The sequence below is a fragment of the Bombus vancouverensis genome, chromosome 11, assembly GCF_051014615.1.
Source record: "Bombus vancouverensis nearcticus chromosome 11, iyBomVanc1_principal, whole genome shotgun sequence".
NCBI lineage: Eukaryota > Metazoa > Arthropoda > Insecta > Hymenoptera > Apidae > Bombus > Bombus vancouverensis.
Genome location: NC_134921.1, coordinates 10,430,858 through 10,450,215, shown reverse-complemented (window position 1 = coordinate 10,450,215; position 19,358 = coordinate 10,430,858). Strand labels below are relative to the sequence as shown.

Sequence of the window (19,358 nt, the reverse complement as noted above, 5' to 3'; positions counted from 1 at the left end):
CGAGGCAGAAACCGAGAGTACCGAGAGGCAGAAACACTTTGTCCACTGAGCTTGATCAAAAGTGGCGACTGAGAACGCTACGTCCTCGACGATGTTGACGCGGACCCATCCTTGGTAATCCTCGATGTGCTGCCACGAACGAAGGGACTTCGTAGAAATCCAATTACCAGCTTTGGAATTGGGCACGCACCATTGCCACCCCGAAAACGTCACGAAACTCAACCCCGCCGATGTCCAGTCCGCAAGAAGGAAATTAAATTTTCCGTATCTTCGTGGTTCTGCTCGATCTTCGCAACTCATCGTCGCGAGGAGACTGCCTCTGGCAAAGAAACGAGAAATTGTGTTTCGATGATGAAGTGCGCGACGGTGGATATCGTGGACGATTTACCGCCACGATTAAAACGCGAGAATATTTCCCAATCGAGATAGTATTTTTTCCAGTCATTTGGTAACGCGAAATTTATTAGATTCGCGGCCCAAGTAGAGAGATTTATCGCTCGGTTGTGCACGTGGCAATCGTTTAACGACGTTGCATAATTTATATCGGCAGTTTTGCCTTCGTATTATAATTTTAGGGGTTGAAGAGAAGGGCGGGCGCGTTCGATTGACGGGTAATTTATTACGTGACCCAACTTCCTGGTCACGGTGTTCTCGAAGATCGAGTGTTCAGAAATTGCTTTTTCGCGTCGTTGTAGTGAAAACGAATTTCTCCCTTCTTAACGAAACTTCTCCTTTTTATATTCCAAGTTCTTTCGCTCTTACAAAGGCCAATGGTCTCTTATAATACGCAAACTTCGTTATTCTGTGCAAAGTTCAACGTTGAATTTTAAGATGTCCAAGCACAGGTGATTCGAATAAACTTCCCTATATTTGCCGGAGCAAGAGTTGGTCAGAAGACGCCTCTACCTCAACTATAGCCTTATTCGACTTTCTTCTTACATGTAGAGGCCGTGCCTCGCGTAGCTCACCGTAAAAGGTCGTTTACTTCCCCCCATATGGAACCTTTTAAAACCTGTCCGCGTTATTCGATCACGATCATCGCGCTCTATACGGTCGATATTCCTCGAAGCGATGAGACGTTAGTGACATATTCGAGCTTTGATGATTCTCTCGAGCCGAAAGCTTGCGGGCTGAGCTTTGTAAACTCGACGATTGTAAAATTATTCAACGGCCTGTGTCGGTTCACCGCGCGATCCGCAATTGCATTTAGACAGGTGGCCACGTTATGACATGCCGAGCCTGTAAACCGCTTACCCTGGGTGGCGATACGCTCTCGGAGCACGTGGAAAATTGGATCGGGATCGTACGTATGCAGGCATTGTTAACATAACTTGCACGTGTGTCACGCGCCCTGTGTATGTTGGGCGCGTCTCTCGCACGTACGCTTGTTCAAAGGTACCGTCGGAGTCAGGGTTTTCGCGCATAACTAGCTCGAGTTTCCATAGACGCTTTCCTCAAAGCGAAGAATACTCTGTCTCTTGAAAGCTCGATAGTGTTTTCTCGCCGATATTATTTGGATTGTTATTTCTGGTACTATCGACGTTTCGATAGAGAACGACGTTGCATTTCCATGTTTTCACGTTTCTTTCGTCCTTTGTATTTTTCCTTGAAATTCAATTCACCGGAATAGCGTTTCAAAAATCAACACTCCAATTTGATCGTACACACGAGAAATCGTCTCGCGTCGAGCACACTGCGATAAACGAGTCAAAGGTTTCGAAACCCTGGCTCGGTATTCTTTCGCTGGAATTCTTCACCCGAGGAACCATGTCTTCGCATCATTTGCGAGATTAAAGTGCAGTTTCAAGCACCTACCATGGCGGGCCGAGCCTGGGCCTGTGCCGTGCACGTCCGACAGATCTAATCTTTTATCGTGGCACGTCCCGAAATCTCGGTAATCGCACCGATTCTGCCGACACCCCACCGTGCCTACAAACCAGCAAACCACGTTTCTTCGTCCTTAGGATCGCGAGTGCGAGTGCGTGAAATTTTATTGATTAGTTAGCCAAGTGATACGAAAAGTCCCGAAGATAAGAAATAATAAAGAGTATCTTTCTATTTGGTGCGCGAATAGTTGCGCAAATAGTTCGACGAATTGCAGTTAAAAGTGTGGTGAAATGTGAGTGAAGGAGTGAAACGTGTATTACGAATGAAAGAAACGCGCTTCAAAGGGGTTACATAAAAAAATAAGAGAAATCGAGTTTGCCACATAGGTGAAAAATATAGTATGTTCATGTAGGACGTTCGCATTCTGCGCGAATCTACTGTATTGCCATTTATCGCCTGAAACATGGACAGAGGTAAGGCACTACCGTCAAATAAGGAGTATACGATGAAAAATAGAACGAGCAGCTATGAACGAAACTGCGTCATTGATTAGAGGACAGTTGGTAGCTTCGTAACAGCGTAGAAATACAATTTAACCAGTCAGATAACATCTTCTATTTTCTTTAGGGAGCGTTTGCCCGTCCAAAATTGCGAATTAATGTTGCAAGGGTTAAAGAAGTAGGTCGAACGAGAAAGAAAGAGGGATGGCTGTGATTAAACTATCAAACGGGGCCGTAATAGCCTTCATACGTCAAACGAGATATTGGCTGACACGCTTAGGTAGACACATTGTCCTAAGATGATGCGAATCTTCCCGATCTACCGTGAGTCCGTGGAATCGACTATGTAACTACGTTAATGCGAGTATAAATTCACCGCGGTGATCCTTTAAAACGACCCCAGCAATCCCGTAATACCTTTCCTAGGGAATAGAGTAAGATAAGGTTATTTGTGACGGTAGAATATTTGGATCAAATTTACCTTGTAATTTATCAAACTCGATTCAATTACGAACAAGTTTGAAGCGAAAAACGTGACAAGCCACATTTTCCGTCTTTTATAGAAGAGCAACTTTGAAATTCAATACGTTTATACGTGTCGCATCAGAATTATCTTTCCATTTAAATATAATGGAATTAACATACGACATAATATCTCGCGATATACAAATTCAATTACATTATGCCAACTTTTACATTTTACTTTTTTCAACATGTCGAAGTTTAGCTCACTGAAATAATCCTACTTTATTCCACTCCATTTCCTTTGAATCTGACGCAGCAACCTCTCATTCAGAATTACTCGAAATCGTATTTTCAGTTTGAAACAAACTTTTGAGAATAGCTTTTTTAAAAGCCGTCCGACGTAGAAGCAACGTTAACGATCGAAAGGCGAAAAGTCGAGAGATTTGTCCGTAAATGGGAGTATCGCGTAATCGATTCTGGTTAGAACGATGCTCGAATTTCCTGCATGCAAATCGAATGCAAGCCTGAGCCGTACGTGCCAGACGAGGATGCCCACGTTGCTTTCGACCTGCCAGACCAACTGACACATTGGAGAAATCAGTGCACCGTAGACTGTAAATCCGGCGTCTATCCAGCGACAGATCGTGGTTGCATCGATAACTATTCATAGCCTCAAGTTTCTCCTAGCGATTGTGATCACTACGTAGTAAACTGACTCGGATTACGGGACGTTTCTAATTGTTCGTACGCTAGCGTGAATAGGCACAGAAATAATTAGATTCTGTATCTTCCGTCAGCAGAGGGTACGTCAGTTTTATCTGAAATAAACCGACGAAGCAAACAAACAAATTGACTATGAAATATTTGTACGCGAAGAACAAGCGCTTAATTGCTATGATATTCCTGAGCCTAATGTATCGCACGATCTATGTTGCAAGGCCATAAATAATAGAGCGCGCGGAAGATAACGCCAGCATGTAACGAAAGCCGTGCTTAGATCCGCATTTAATGAGTATTTATCGGTATTAAAACGATTACACGGATTACCAAGCTGCATGGTTCACGAGCAATTATACGTTTTGTCGTAACGATCGAAATCCGACGATAAAGGCCGAATGAATTAACGAAACGACGAAGCATGTTCGGCAGGGTGAGCTCGAAATATAAGGTTAATATAAATAAGTCGATAATGGTAAATCTACAAGAAGTATTACTCGTAATCTGGTCTAACGTCGTATAATTTGGCTTCGAATTACGAAAAAGTCAGGATAGATAATGAGAGTGCAAGCTGGCTACTTAGTAACTCGAGCATTAGAGAATGATGCACGGCATAGAAAGGAGTGCGGTGAGTGCGCGTCGCCATCTGGCATGCATTGTACGCGTTTCTGTGGATAATCATGGGCCGCGGTGTACTTTGTGCAAAAGCGTCGTTTCCATTCTTGAATGCCGCTCGTTACGGATTTGCGGTCGCAGCCTCGTTTTCTTCAGCGACTCGTTTGGTCCGCGAGCACACGGCACAACTCCGGTCACGATAATATTTTCGGTAGGAACGCGATGCGGTTTATTCCCCGTTTCCCTCTTAGAGAGCTTAGAAAGAGGTAAATTTCGATCGTTTAGCGAACTCCAAGACCGAGAGCAAATATTGGCACGGGCCACCGACAAAGAGATTTCGACTTAAAGATCAGAAAAATCGCGGCCAACTGCGAGCGACGCCAATGCAGCGGGTGCCCTTATGCCCTACGGGTTTCTGCTGGGCGGGCAAACGGTGGCAAAAGGGGCGGACAAAGTGCTTCACAGCCGGTGAACTTTTGTGGTCCGCCGCGGCCACGTAAGAATCGAGGACGATGTCTTTTCGTTTCGCGTTTCGTTTAAAAATGCTTGGGGGAACCACGTTCTTCCACTGCGAGATGCTTCTTTCATGATTTTCCGACAACTCTTCTCCGACCTCGTTTCCGATCGATCCGATATTTTTCCTACTAAATGTGCTTAAAAAAAGTCTTTTAAAACTGAGATAAAAATAATAAATGTATTTTTGTTGATATTCTAGTTTCCATGCTAGTCGACAGCTGCAGAAGTGAATATTTTGATATATTTATATGGTTGCGAAGACTTGTCAAATCTAAAGATACAACATCTTTTAGAAATAGCTCATTCTTCGAGCGTACATGTTTCATAAGGCAATGCTACGAACGATCATTAAAATATTCATATCCTTTTTTGGTGCAGCATTTCGCATACCCAAGAACGAAGTAATTTTATTTTCTCGAAAACCAACCCTCGTCGTTTAAACTAGACACCTTTTAGTCAAGAAGCCCTCCTCTTTTTCCTTTAGTTGCCCGCGGCGTCGTTTTCGTTGTCCGATCTGGTGTGCTCGTAAAGCGAGGGGAAGAACACCGACGTTGCGAAAAAAGCGAGCGTTGAGCGGGCAATTTCCCATTTCAGCTGGAGCGCCACATTTTCCTTGACCCCGACTACGTAATGTCGTACGTCCATTTACGTCCCGTACAGCGATTCGCATGAAAAACCAAGTATTCCTGCCTCTCGTTAGATTCTCGAGTCCCTTTTTCTAACACCTGCATACGTTCTTTAAACGCTAGCTCTCTATCTCTCTGTTCGTAGAAATTGCACCGCGACAAGATGCTAGGCGCAATCCCAGTGGACTTGTCGAAGAGAGTAAGTCGACCGAAAAGTTTCAGAAACTTCGTTCCTATTTCTACGCGATCGTTATACAATAAACAAACAGACGATGTGTTCTCGCGTGTCTTCCGTTGGTAATCTCGATGGGCCAGAAAAAGGAAAAATCTTTGAACTAGATCGAGCACAACGTTGCAAAAAACGAAGTGTCGCTTTACGTTCCGGTTGGCGAGCGGCGCGCGATTAAACGATACCAAGCAAGAGAGAAGCGAGCTCGAGGTAAGCGAAACACACACCGACAGGAAAGGTGGTTCTCTCGCGCAACTCATCTAAGCACGGTGACTGTTATCGAGCACGCGTGAAATTAAAATCAGGTCACTGCCGCTGACTGCCACCAGAACGACCGCTCTCGGTATTTTCAGCCCGACTTGAACGATCCTGCTTTATATACGTGTGTGATCGCTTACACTGGTCGGGAGCGGTGCACCGTGTCACCGAACGGTCGATAAAATTAATGGATAGCACTACGTATCGTAGACGAACGCTTTTTCGTGACGGTCCATCGAACAAACTATTTGAGTCAGCGCCAGTCTCAATATTTTGTTTCTCGATATATTATTTGTCGATGTTGAAACAGAATAAAGCTGAAATCGAACTCATTGATTTCCACCTTTCTAATGACGTTTCCTTCGAGAACTGGGTCAATGAAATTTCACGCAAAACAACTTTTGAAACATTTCTCTGTAAGAAACGTTTACGTATAAGGTTAAACGTCACCGCTGAAACTAGTCCATATATCAAACGCTCTTTCAAATCCATGCTTTTAGTTGCGAAGCTCCCTGGAAAATAAAAATTCCCTTTAAACTTTCCAGGCCAATAATTTCATGAAAACAGGATTCCGAAGTGTGTATGACGGAGTCGAGATTTCATTTCACAAACTGCGGAACTGCATCCGGTAAAGGGGTTGCGTTTCAAGCGTCGTTGTGAACCTTGAAAAATGCCATTGGTGGCCTCCATCTCATCCCTACAAAGTACGCATAAGCGTTCTAATTACCCGCCAACTATGTTTCGTAATTGATACTCGCGGTTTGAAAAATCTACAACCTATAAACCCAATATTTTGCAATAATGTACGTATATTTAATATGAAAATCAAATAAGAAGGCAAACATTGAAAATATAAAATAGATCGACGGTATATTGAATCTTGAAATTGTCCCTCTCTAAAAGATGCGATCCTATGTTCTCAACAATGGTTCATAATGATTTTTCAACCTCGTTTAACGAAGTTTTTCAAAGTCGCGAGTCGTCTGGTAGAAAAAATCCATAAACGGATCATTCAGTGATATAAATGTTTGAAACTGCGGAAGAAGATAAGCGGAGGCGTCGCAGACATGAAAAGTCATCGTAAAGGGCGGGACGGTTGATCGTAAAGTTGAAACGAGCCGGGTGTTCAACGACGCGCGAGGCCTGTGCCTGCGAGTCATTTGACCCACATTGTTCCGACTTAAAGTCGATGTAGGGACCAGCGTATGTTTGCAATAGCCGCAGAGCGGCTACAGCAACGAAGCATCGTGTTCACCGTTAAAAACCGAATGCAAACCGCAACGACGCGACACGAAGCGACGCGACGTAGCGTAGAACCGTCCGTAGATTTCGGTTCTGATCGTGCGCCGTTTTTGCATATTCGATCGATGTCCGATAGGAACTCGTTGCATTCCGAACGAACGGAGCTTGTGTCAGCTGCAGTCGATAAATGGTGGCGCGTTTGTCTCCTCCGCTTTCCACGTTTCTGGACTATGCTCGTCACCAATGCACTCTTAACGCCGCGTTGCTTTCAAATTTCCAATCGATGTATCTCCTTGTCGATTCGTTCACGTTCAACTTCACGATCCATGAACTTTGACACAGATCGATAAATATTAGGTGTCCTCTCCTCGCATTTCAGAACGCACCAACCGGACGAAGTTTACGCACATTTCTTATGTATATTCGCGATACATATCCTTTAACTTCTGTGTACATTTTCGGATTGATCTCAAATTTAATCAACGTGACCGTGACAAATAGCCGTCTCTCGTTATAATGTTAATGAAATTTCAAAATGTTTGATAAAACACGTAATACGTGAATAGAAGGTTTCTACGAGTGTTCGAATGCTTCGACGCGCCACTGTACGAGGGCCAACGATCTGATCGACGCCTGAGCAATGAAAACCGAACGAGCAAAGTGGCTGCAACGAGCGGGCAGAGTTGGGCGCTAACTTTCGATTGGATTTGAAAGCCGGCCAAGTTGAAACCGACTTTCCAAATTCAAGCGGAAAATGTTCGCCAAACAAGGAGATACGCGAACGAATTCGCGGCGGGATTTATCGAGGGCCATTTAAAATATCACGATCCGCGTAAACGGGAAGAAATCGGCTTTTAAAACAGCGAGATTTCGTTTTTAAGAGGGATTTACTTTGGTCAAAAGGACCGAATGCTTTCTCCGGGGGCGAGTGTTTTCTTAGAGATACCAGGCCGCAAGCTAAATCGGAGATAATTACGTGGCCGTGCAAACTTTGAGCATAATCGTAACGCTTCATTCTCGCCCAACTTCGCGTGCGTTTATCTGGAATATAATAGCCAGAGACCGGAAGGGATTCGAGCTCACCCCGCGAACATTTCTTCGAACGTTTTCGTTTGCTGATTAATGGAGTAACCGGGGCGAAAAATGAGATTTCGCGTCGACAAAAATTCGCGTTGTTTCCGATACGAGCCAAAAAAAAAAAAAAAAGATAAAGATATTCCTCTGAATGCCGTTGATGCCGCATAATGGGAAAGCAATGTACGCTGTGTTGTTGTACGTGTCACGTCCACTCGCCGGGCAACCAATTCAAGGGAAAGTCCATTATATTTTTTCCTCCCATTCGCTCGCTACGAGCCGACACCCCCATCGTTATTTTCAAGCTGAAGTATTTGTTAAACCGTCGCGTGAACTCGTCAGTTTCATCGTGTTTTTGTTAAGGTTTGACGGATTGATTCGCGTCAACTATCGATCGATAAGGAAAGATATAACGCAACAATGTAGAGATTGAAGCAAGCTGTAAAATATCGTACCACGATTAGGATATGAATGTCATAATTTAAATGTTATCACACGCCATGAAATTAATATAATATATCGTTAATATAATATAACAAGTTAATACGAACGATATAATATATTAATATGATAAAAGGACAATTTTAAAGTCCGGTATCATATGAAAACTCTCAATCAATGTTATATCTAAATTCTGCGTCGTCTCATCGTATTCTTAAAGCGTTAAAGATCACGTACATCGCATTATCTTTTAAATTTGCCTGCATAAAGTTATTGTAACTTGGTTCTATTGTTGAAGCTCGTGAAGAAAAATGAGCCTAAAGTCAGGAGACAGGTTGGACCGAGATCAGCAGCAACTGGAGCGTGAGAATTCCGTTTTCCACGCTCGAGAACGTGGCTTGGTTTTCTAGCGGGCCGAACACGTTTTATTTATTCACCGAGCGCTGTCAAAATTAGCATCGTGCGCTACCAAATTATCGACGGAGGATCGATTTCCGAACGCGTCAGGGACACTTCTCGGCCGAGCCAGGTGTGTTCACTGACCTAAACCCTGACGATCCCTTGAAAATTGTACGGAACGAAGCTGGTGAACGCGAAGCGACCGGTAAACGCATGCATCTAGATAGCGGCACGTAATATACTCACGTCCTGGGCAGACAGAATCCTCGTGGCAGACTGAATGGTCGTGCTTCCCGAGTGGGGTCGATGATGCAAGGATTCGGCGGTATTGTCTCGAGAGTACACACTCCTATACCAGGGCAATCCACTTGAGCTGTCTCGTCTGTTTCGATATTTCCTCCACACGTGCCTGTGAAACAGAACAAAACCTCGTCCTTCTCTCAGAATACTCGTTCCCTATTCGTCAGGCTCAACTATGCTTATTCGTGTTTCCTTCATTAAGAGGCAAAACTTTGAATGTGACTACCAGTTCCACTTTCACACGCTTTGAAAACTGACAGAGATCTTTCTATTTTCTGGAGAACATTGCCATTTGGTTAGTAGATACGGTCCTCAAACTAAATTTAACTTTTAGTTTGCGATTATTAGACTGTGGATGTTTATGCGTTTAAACGAGCAGGGAATACATATAATACGAAAAACGTAGGAAAAATAGAAAGTGTATTACTCGTCGAGATAATTACTTGGTGAAAAGAAATCGCTATTTCATTTTGTTTCTTCAATTTTGCTCGTAAAATTATAAAGTATAAAAACCTGCAGTCTAGTAATTAGCACTTGGAATAGGAATTTGGAAGCCATACCGTATTCATGGCGCTTCAGAAGTACAAGAAACGTACGTTTGAACTTTTATGTTGCAGAAAAAGAACAAAAATATGTAATAGAGTTGATTCAATTTATATGCGAGCGTTTCTATTTACACGCTCGCTACTATATGAAATGTCTTTTGTTCGAAGTTTAAATCTGTCAGGTTAATATCGCGCATTAAATTTTAACCATGTCAAAGAAAAAATCTTTTATAAATAACGCGTACCTTTAAATTTATGATGAAAGTCTCAATCTTAATTACTGAATAGTGAATCTTCACGAATAATATTCGTCTAAATTTCTTATAATATGAATTTAAATTCGGAAAAATTATCATTAAAGTCTATGGAAATGTAAATTTAGCGTGAAGAATTAAAAATATCTCCTATTCCATGAAAAACAATTTATTAATGTACGAGCACGAACTACTTTAAAAGATATTGCTACGCTAAGAGATTGTAATACCTTCATTTCAGGATATTCCAAATTATTTAGTCATTTCATAGATTTATAAAAGCAATTTTATGTATATAAAGCGTCAGGGACCTTACTTTTGCTCAACCAGACAATAATTTAAATTGATATGTATTGAAGAGGGAATTGATTCCTGTAATTCAATGTATTTAATGGAATTTCTCGAGCTCAATGTTGTCATTTTATTTCAGATAAAGCAGAGCACATTTTTTCATAAAATAGAGAATAAACTAAAAAAAAAAATACAATCGCCAGTCAGTAATTGAATTCCCGGTAAAACATCAACTAAAATCAAAGTGTAAATCCAAAAAACAATATAGTAAAAAGAGCTTCGAGTGCAAAGGGTTGCGGTCAAATATTTTTAAAAGGGCATTGTTTCGACCGTATTAAATTAAAATAAATTTTTAAAAAAATCAGAATCACGCAAATATCAATTGACCTAATATTTGCGAAAGGTTCAGTTAAAAAAAAGAAACGAAACGATCAGAGAATTTTCGAGTAGCAATGGACGTATCTTCGCGAATAACGTATGAACTACGTGGTGCAACGAAAAAGTTACAATACTTAGCAATGAAACAGCCCTTTCGAACAGTTCGACGACTTTCGATGAATCAGTGATAAACATTGATTTTAATTAGTAATCATTTTCCCGCGTTTGAACCGCATTCGTACGTTTTAGTCCCTCTGGTTTATTTGCATAGAACGTAATGGCAATTATTTCGACAGGAAATCTCGGAATCGTGCCATTATAGTATAATACAATTTCCATTGAAACAAGACCTGGTTGCACGAGCTTCGAAAATAATTTGAATACATCTACGAGCAGTTGAACAACTGTCGAATAAATTGTTCTCGTTCTACTGAATAGACCGGGCATAATCCTCCGCTCGTGGTCGTAATTTCAGCAATAACGCAGGATTATTGTTTCCTCCCTTGGCTACGACAAAAATTTGCGAGTTCCTGCACCCAGACAGATCCGTGAAATCGGTTTTTATTGCAAGGATGGCGTTAACACAGTCACGACGTAGGCCGGAGTTAATTTTTCGGGATCAAGAGATCCGGTGAAACTAGCGCTATTCTATTCGCGTATAGTCTACGCGACGATTCCACCGAGAGCGGAGTGAAATATTATCAGCTAAAACGCTGAAAGTCCACGTTGACAATACAATCTCTTACGCGGAGTATTTTAAAAAGTTGGGACCAAGCTCGAGGAACGTATCTTTTCGCGGTTTATGTTACCTCGATGGAAACGATAGCCTTCGTTGACTTTGCCCGAACGTTATCGCCGACGCATTGTAAATCGGGTGCAAGAATCGCGTGGGCTTAGATGTCGATACATCGTAAGGGATTAGAGATCACGTGGCAGCCAAGGCGACAATCGATCAGCCCGTGAATTTCCTACGGAGGTAGGTGTGATAGTAGCAATGGTTCGACAGTGATCGAGTCGCGTGTGACGCGCACATCGGCTTTGTCTTTAATTGCCCCATTAATCAACGTGGAGGCTTTCGCTTTCGCGGTATAGCCACGAGCAGAGTCGTCTTGTTCGCAGTTATAACGCGACTGACGCTGTACCGTTAACTTATTCGCTGACTTAACGGTTTTTCTGTGCTGCTCTTTGTGCGGTTAGATGCGGATCTCGCCTCTGTCCCTTAACGCGATTTCGCGTGCACGCGATGCTACGAGCCGACTGCGTTGCGAATTTAGAGACGAAGAAATTGCACAAAGCGTATTGTTGCGCAGGTGTCCGCCTTTTCAAAATTGGAACGTACGAAAGAATATTTAAATATAGAGAGCGTGTTTCACCTGTCCTCGTGACAGAGCGTACTCAATTAAGATAATCTTCGGTGCTTTTAAAACTATTCCACCGATGAATAAAATGCAACACTGTAACGTATCGAAAATTCTCACCTTTCTCTCCTTTCAAGAGTACACGAGTACAGCTGTTTGCGCGATATAAAATCTCCGACGATAAGATAGGAAAGTATGGTTAAAGGAACGGGGCAAAAGTTTGCCGCACTTTCCTAAGCATACGTTGCGAGACAACCATGTTTCTCTTACCTGACGCCGAAGGCGATTCCCAGCGCGACGATCAACGGCAGCAACGTCGAAATACACGCTAGAAAAACTGTCTGTATATCTGAAAAGCCAGCGAGTATACCTGGAAAAATTATATTCGTTAGGATAGTACGTGAAATCATGGTGTTTTAATCGGTCGTAAAAATTAAGTAATTCGATTTAACCGATACGCCGGGTATTCGTATCGTACATTTCGGTCATGGCCACTGCGACTTCGCCAATTAAAATATACGAAGCATACGAAACGAGAGAAATGGACGGATGTACGAGTTTCCTAACAGTGCGCGTAGCGCGTATATTCCCCTAATTACGACGGAGAATGTCCCGAGAGAGCTACAAGATGACGTCTATGTAATCTAATCGATGAGTAAGTTTGCCCGCCGTTCTAACTGATTAGCTTTTCCATTAAAATTCATCAAAGTAAAATGAACTTTAAGGTTACAACCTTAATTCCTAATCTATTCACCAACCTAACCCAAACTGCAACGTCAACGATGCATCCCAGAGAGATAAGCCTATCGTCCATCTCGCTTCCATTGACCCTAAAAGTTATGATAAGCGGACAGCGTCGAAACTGCTACATACAATGAGCGAGCGTTCGGCGAGAAGATCATCACGGAGGATCGTCGAACACGAGAAATGGATGAATTGCTATTTCCGAAAGCTGGCGTCGCTTTACAGAAAGTCACCGTGCCTGTGGAAGAAAGACACGCGGGGTTATTTGGACAGCGAGTACAGACATCGTGCTTATAGTCGCATTCATCGAGCCATGGAGTTGCCGGGGGTGACTTTCGTCGAGATAGTCTTGAAGATTCGCGAGATGCGCCGCCTCTACGTGAACGAACTAAAAAGGTTGCTGGGGGCCAAGTCGTACGGCCATTGTTACGAGATCTCGCTACCATGGTTCTACAATTTGCATCAATTTCTCTACCCGTACCTGGATTACGACGAGGCAGTCGAGTTGCATGTTCGTATCGATGAACTCGTTACCCCATTAGCATGAACGGTGGCTCGACGGTTTTACCAATAACTTTGATGTAGTTTCTTGTTACGAGGCTCCGCATCCAGACGTATGCCGTGTAACGTTTTTAATCCTCCGATTACAATGGCGCGGTCGATAGATAGAGCTGATGCATCCACTGGTTCTAACGGAAAGTTCCGATAAGCCGAGATGGATTACGTTCAGACGGATAAATTAAGTTGTATTCTATCGAAGCGTTGTGCATGAAGAATATTAATGTCTCGCGATCTGTGTACTCGATTGTACTCGCCTGTAGTAGAAAAATTTATTGCAAAATACTAATTTTTAAACATTTTGATAATTTGCTAGTAATCTTTCGCGACCAACAGGAGTGTACGTGTACGAATTTAACGAAAGTCTCGGGTAATATCGTCCAACAGACTCTCGTAGAAAAATGTCGACGGGCGCGGAGAATAAGAGAATTTTTTAAAGTAAAATACGACCTCTGAAATGGCTATATACGAGGATTCTTGTCGCGGAGCCTCGTGCACAAGTGCAAGATATAAGTCGACGGTTATAAATATTTAGAGATAGTTTTCCTATTCCGTGCAATATTTGCGCTATTATTTTCCCCCGATGAAACGATTCGTCGTCGGATTTCCACAGAACGTAGACGAAACTTTTGCCAAGAATGAGAACTGCAGTTGCTTCCGATGCCTGATATCGAGTAGAAATACTCGTATTCGACATTTCTTACCGTCTAGCACACAACGAACTATCCCTACTCTGAATTCGATTAGTTCCCCTGCCGTCTCTTTGCCAGAGGTCAAGACTCGCCCTCGAACTTGCCCTCGCTCCTGCAGCCGAATTTCCTATACTAAAAAACAACTGGACAGATTTCCTTCCCGCGCAATCTGCACAACGATCAGTAGATGCACTTCCTGCTGCGAGAACTTGGAACATCATGGAGATATGGCTGAGAACGAATTAAGGGACACGCGAGAGGTTGATCGATAATACAAAGTGTGAATTTATTTAGATAAGAAACAGGTCGTAGAAGTTTATGCAAGTTCATATTTTGAGGTAAATGCAATCGAGAAAAAATGTATGCGAACAAACGTTTGTTTTATTCGCCAAATATTATGAAAGGTATCGAGGATGTACCATGGATATTTATATATAAATATTTTAGATATAAATCGAATTTTTAGAAGATGTACTCTGAGAGGCAGATTTTAACATTTAATATTTAAACGGCGAAACAAACAATTTTTTAATTCTATTTCTTTTTTTCTATCTGATAAAAATATAAATTTGCATAAACGTCTACAGTGTAGCGGTATGTTTAAAAATGCAATTTGACTAAGAAGCGGAAGAGTCTCGAGCGAATCGCTGAAAAATTTAAAGAACAGCAAGAATTCAAAGAGAGAGATAGAGGGAGACAGAGAGGGAGAATGCTGAAAATTATCATTTTTGTTTTATTTCTATTTATTATTAAATATTATTCTGTTTATCTTGTTTTATATTTAACGAATAAACGCACCTGCCTGTAATCCGATATTTCCACAGAAATAAGAAATTAATCCTTCTACTTACAATTTAATGCGCAGAGATCTGAATTGATTGCTAGTGTAATGAAAATTAAACTAATTATCTTATCGACTTGCGTTACTCATAAAAAGCAAGGTTTAATTGCTCTCGAAGTTCTACACAAATACAGAAAACTCGTTATTGAAACAGGTAAAGTGTCACGAATTTACAATCTGCGGATTACATAGCACAGCATCGAGTGACGATACTTGCGACACTGACTCGGATCAGTTGGAAACTTTCTCGATGACTGTGACACGTTGTCTCAGGAAGTTGGATAAACCGTATGCGCTTAAAGCGCAAGCAGAAATTCAACAAATCTTGGAGAATATGCTGATAAAATCAAAGGTAATCAAATCATCGGCTATAGAAACTGGAAGTAATTAAAAACTCTCTCGTTTTACAGAACAATTCCCCGAAAAGGACTCGTTTACGCGAATCGTCCTACGATTTGTGATAAAACGTATTCCAAGATCCAAAGCAAGGTAAATTTACAACTTAAACATCTGAAGAGCTATCGAGTTAAAAATACCTGGCACATTGTTTCAGATCCAGCACGGAACGTATTGAAGAAATCCAACTTTCGATCGCCACCTCCCTCCGTTCATGCATAGCAGGTAACTCTCATAAATATTACAAAAAATCCTGGTGGCATGAGTAGCTCGCGGGGAGCATGAATATCTAACGACAAAAAGCTTCAATCGGAGACTGAATTTCGTCGTATATCATGATTCTAGCGCGCGGATGGTATCGATCCGACTTTGGTAGACCGCAGCGTTATGATTAGTATTCAGCGAGTGTCGCAGTCGGCCGGTCGGACAAGGACGAAGATGGCAAGATTTGCTCTGGCAAAACGGAGGATGCGTGCCACACAGCCTGTCCCTGATAACAGGTTATCCTTTGATCGAACCCCCTCTCGCAAAAAGTTCACGTTCCTGCCGTTATTGCTACTAAACCGAAACGCGATCAGACGAAGTCGCGTTAATCCTCAAAGCGAATCATCGATTAAGGGATTATCAACGGTTGTATCGAATCTCATTCACCGTCGACAACGAATCGACGCGTTGGCTTGGCTTCGAGATCGATTACTCGATGAAAAGAGTTCCGTTCGGAATCTTCAAGTTTTATAACGCGACCTCAAAAAAATCGACGTACTTCCAACAACTCGAGCCTTCGACTTTACAAGTGGAAATTCTCGCCAGCAATTCGCAGCAATTTTTCATGAAAAAACAAGTTGGTGAGCGGCATGGTAATAAATCCAGAGGGCTAGCAGGATTAAGCTTCGCTGGAAACTATTTCGCGCACCGCGAGGCAAAAGGAACACTGGAAAACCCGGAGGTCTGTGGATAGTCTAACGAGCAGTCGAGAGGACCTAGAACGAACGGCCAACATTTAGTCCAATTCTCAAAATCCCCTTGATACCCGATGAAACAGGATTCGAGTGTGCTTGGTCGAAAGACCTCCCAACGCAATGACTGAACGACTCGCGACTACCTGCCCTGTCTCTCGGCGCGTTTCGAATGAAATAATTGTCGCAACAGTTGAACACTCTCGGCGACATTTAACGCGGAACATGTCTAATTCATTTGAAACTGTGGTACGCCGCTAACAAATGTCGAGATCGTTTGCAAAGCGCACCTGGTTGCGCTAAACGAAGACTGATCGAACTTCGCGAATCCTGTTAACACGTGGCTTTTCGTGATCTAGCAGCTGCAACACGAAATACGATTTTTATCATGGAAGGGACATCAAAGCGAATTCCATCGTTCGCCAAGCGGAAAGGACGAGCAAGGAAAAGGGGTAAGAGAGAGAGAGAGAGGCAAAGGCGGACAAGGTTAACGGCGCAAGGAGAAATAGTCGAGGCGATTGGTAAGTGGCGTTTCCGGCCGAGAGCGGCGTAATGCAGTCCCATTAGGTTCGGCTTTGACCGGTATAACGCGCATTAACCGTATTCACAGGCTCTTATTACTTACTGTGATCGAGCTCGTCGTGTTCCATGAGGTAGCCGGTCGCGTTGTAGATGTGATGGTCGGGTTTAGCGGTACTGGTGACCGCAGCTCCACCCGTTACTGTCGTGGACGGATTAGTCGGAATTGCTGTGCTAGCGCTAATCGCGGCTGCGACCACGCTAGGTGGCGACGAGGATATCGTTGATACGAGATTCATCGTGCCCGTCGAGGTCTCAACCTCCGTCGCGTTCAGTTCACTCGTCATTGTTCTACCGTGAATGTCCAACCCTATGCTCGCATATCGCTTCTCTCGAAAATTTACGAGTCGAGTATAACCGCAACGCAGTTATTATTCCAAGGCTTACCGAACGGCGCTAACACGAGGTCATCGGTTCGATCGATCGGTCGAGACGGTCTGTCGTCCGATGGACGCGATCCAGCGTCCAATTTGCAATTACTATTCAATTTAGATTTAAGCTACGCTGATTAGATCGGTTCGCCGCACGACAACCTCTTCGAGTTCAGGGATGCAAACGAACTCAGACCGAGTCGACGGACCTGAAATCGAGTTTCTTGCCACGCGAATCCGGACTTCCGTGCTTTGCATCTCTTCCACCGGTTGATAGGCGAAACCGAAATACGCGATCCGAACACAATTATAGCTCGACCAGTGTCATTCAGCCTGAACTCCTTCAAGACTACCAGCTAATTGGATTCACCGACGTTCTACCAACCAATTAACCAACGATCGTTCACACCTCGGTACACGTACAAACAACTTGAATTAACGAGCTTCTACGATACGATCTACCAATTTCTACGGTACACCGATAACGTATGGAATGTCCCTGTTCGTTCAGATCTATCAGGACAACGATCGTAAATAGTTATTGTACGAGAACGAAGGAAACCTTCGCAATTTTTAGCCGACCTGTCGGTGATTTCTCACCCCTGACTGGCTTTCGCGAGTGGATTAAAGCCGACCAAAGGAAGAAATCCTGGCAACGGGAATGAGAAACTTATTTGCTCCTTGTCTATGTTTCCCTCTATGTTTCTCTCTTCGTGAAGTCAGCAGACGATCGTTCCACGGTTCAATTTCACCGGTGTAGAAGACGATTTTGTTGGTATTTGTTAGCAGCCAACCGAGTGTCGCTCATTCTCGCGCTGCTTTCCTCCCGAGAGAACCGGCTTCTGAAACAGAAAAAAGGAAGTCCTTGTAGTGGATTGCCCGTGTAATTTCATTTCCTGCGGGGGAATTCATCGACCGTTGTAAGATTACTCTCGTAGCAGTTAGGGGGAGGGGCGTTAAAGGGCGCGTTTCGAAGGAACCGTACAATCCGTCGCGCGATTCCCGAGACTGTCTCGACTTACGGTTTACGGTTTACGCGCCTCCGTCGCGGCGACTTGCTCGGTCATTACCGTCGTTAAATGCGCCATGCTCGAGAGAAATCTTTTTCAAGGTCATTTCACGTCGGTTCATCATCTCTAGTGTTTCTGTGTCGCCTCCATCCTCCTTTTATCGTCCATAAAGTACCATCGAGACACCGTTTCTAGCTGCTCTGCGTCATTACCAACGCCATTACCATGCTTTTTTCTTTGCAACAGTCGTTGCATTATGTAACGATAACTATGAAAATCGCATGGGCGCTGTATGATAAGCCTGTGTATAGTTGAAACAGGAAATAAACTCTTAGGTTTAAAATTACAAGACTTTTAAAAGGAAACAATAGATCGAGCAAGTTTGAAAAAAAATGTTTAATCCTAAGATCAAGTAGAACGTGAATTTCGTTTAAATGGGATCGATTCGGTGTTCCAAATTATAAAATTCCTTTCCTGTTAAGAGCGAAATGTATAACTTATGTTTTCCCCGTGTACTCTTCGTATCGAATAAATTCCATGAATGAAATTCTGTAATACATATGAAACACACGACTGTCATATTCCACTCCCACGCCAGCTTCTGAACCCCGTCGATAAATTTCGAAGCTTCCGGCACTCTTCATCTCGGCCCACTTCCATTCACCCTCTCAAATCTGTCTTTGTCCTCGTGACCATATCTCTCAGCTTCCCCTAGGCTTCTTTTCCGCTTTCAATTCATCTTATAAGTTCTCTACGTAAGCATCTACGAAATATTTTGAACGAGAGTAATCGTGGTGAATCGTGTGAGGAAGAATCGCGCGAGGAACACACGCAGGACGAGCCTGATTTTCCGCTGACCACGCTGATTAGTAATAAATCAATTTCGAATTCAAAGCAGCTAGGGATAGACGATTTTGAAATATATCGTCCTATAATCACAATAGCTTTTCGCAACGCGAGCATACCCGATAATTAAACTTGGCCGATAGTTAGCGCTGCATTGTTCCGCTAACAGTTTTCCGGGCATGCAGTAATTATTCATAAGCGTAAGTTCGTAATGAACGTATGCACGCGCGTTCTCGGCCAAGCTTGAATTTCGGTCACCGTAACCAACTTCGGTGACCCTCTGTTTTCCAATTTTCAACAAACCTTCGTTTTCCCACCGTTCTCATTTCG

At 43.0% G+C, this 19,358-nt stretch overlaps 2 protein-coding genes across 6 annotated transcripts in view; one reads left to right on the top strand and one right to left on the bottom strand.

Moving 5' to 3' along the window:
* LOC117154799 (uncharacterized) overlaps positions 1-19,358 on the bottom strand; it is an 86,780-nt gene that overhangs the window by 39,039 nt on the left and 28,383 nt on the right. For 2 of the 5 annotated variants that reach the window (XM_076622931.1, XM_033330273.2), the window contains 3 exons: positions 16,848-18,014; positions 12,306-12,405; positions 9,156-9,318 (listed from right to left, as the gene is read on the bottom strand). In XM_076622931.1, coding sequence (XP_076479046.1) covers positions 9,156-9,318; positions 12,306-12,405; positions 16,848-17,088 — 504 coding nt within the window. In that variant the 5' untranslated portion in view covers positions 17,089-18,014. Of the gene's footprint in view, positions 1-9,155; positions 9,319-12,305; positions 12,406-16,847; positions 18,015-19,358 lie in introns of those variants that run through there. The other 3 variants (XM_076622930.1, XM_033330082.2, XM_076622929.1) reach the window with 3 other exon arrangements.
* LOC117154888 (uncharacterized) lies at positions 9,293-18,729 on the top strand. Its single transcript, XM_076622932.1, is given in 4 exon segments — positions 9,293-13,290; positions 15,025-15,359; positions 15,424-15,491; positions 15,612-18,729. Coding segments are annotated over 4 exon segments (834 nt in total). The 5' UTR covers positions 9,293-12,909; the 3' UTR covers positions 15,662-18,729.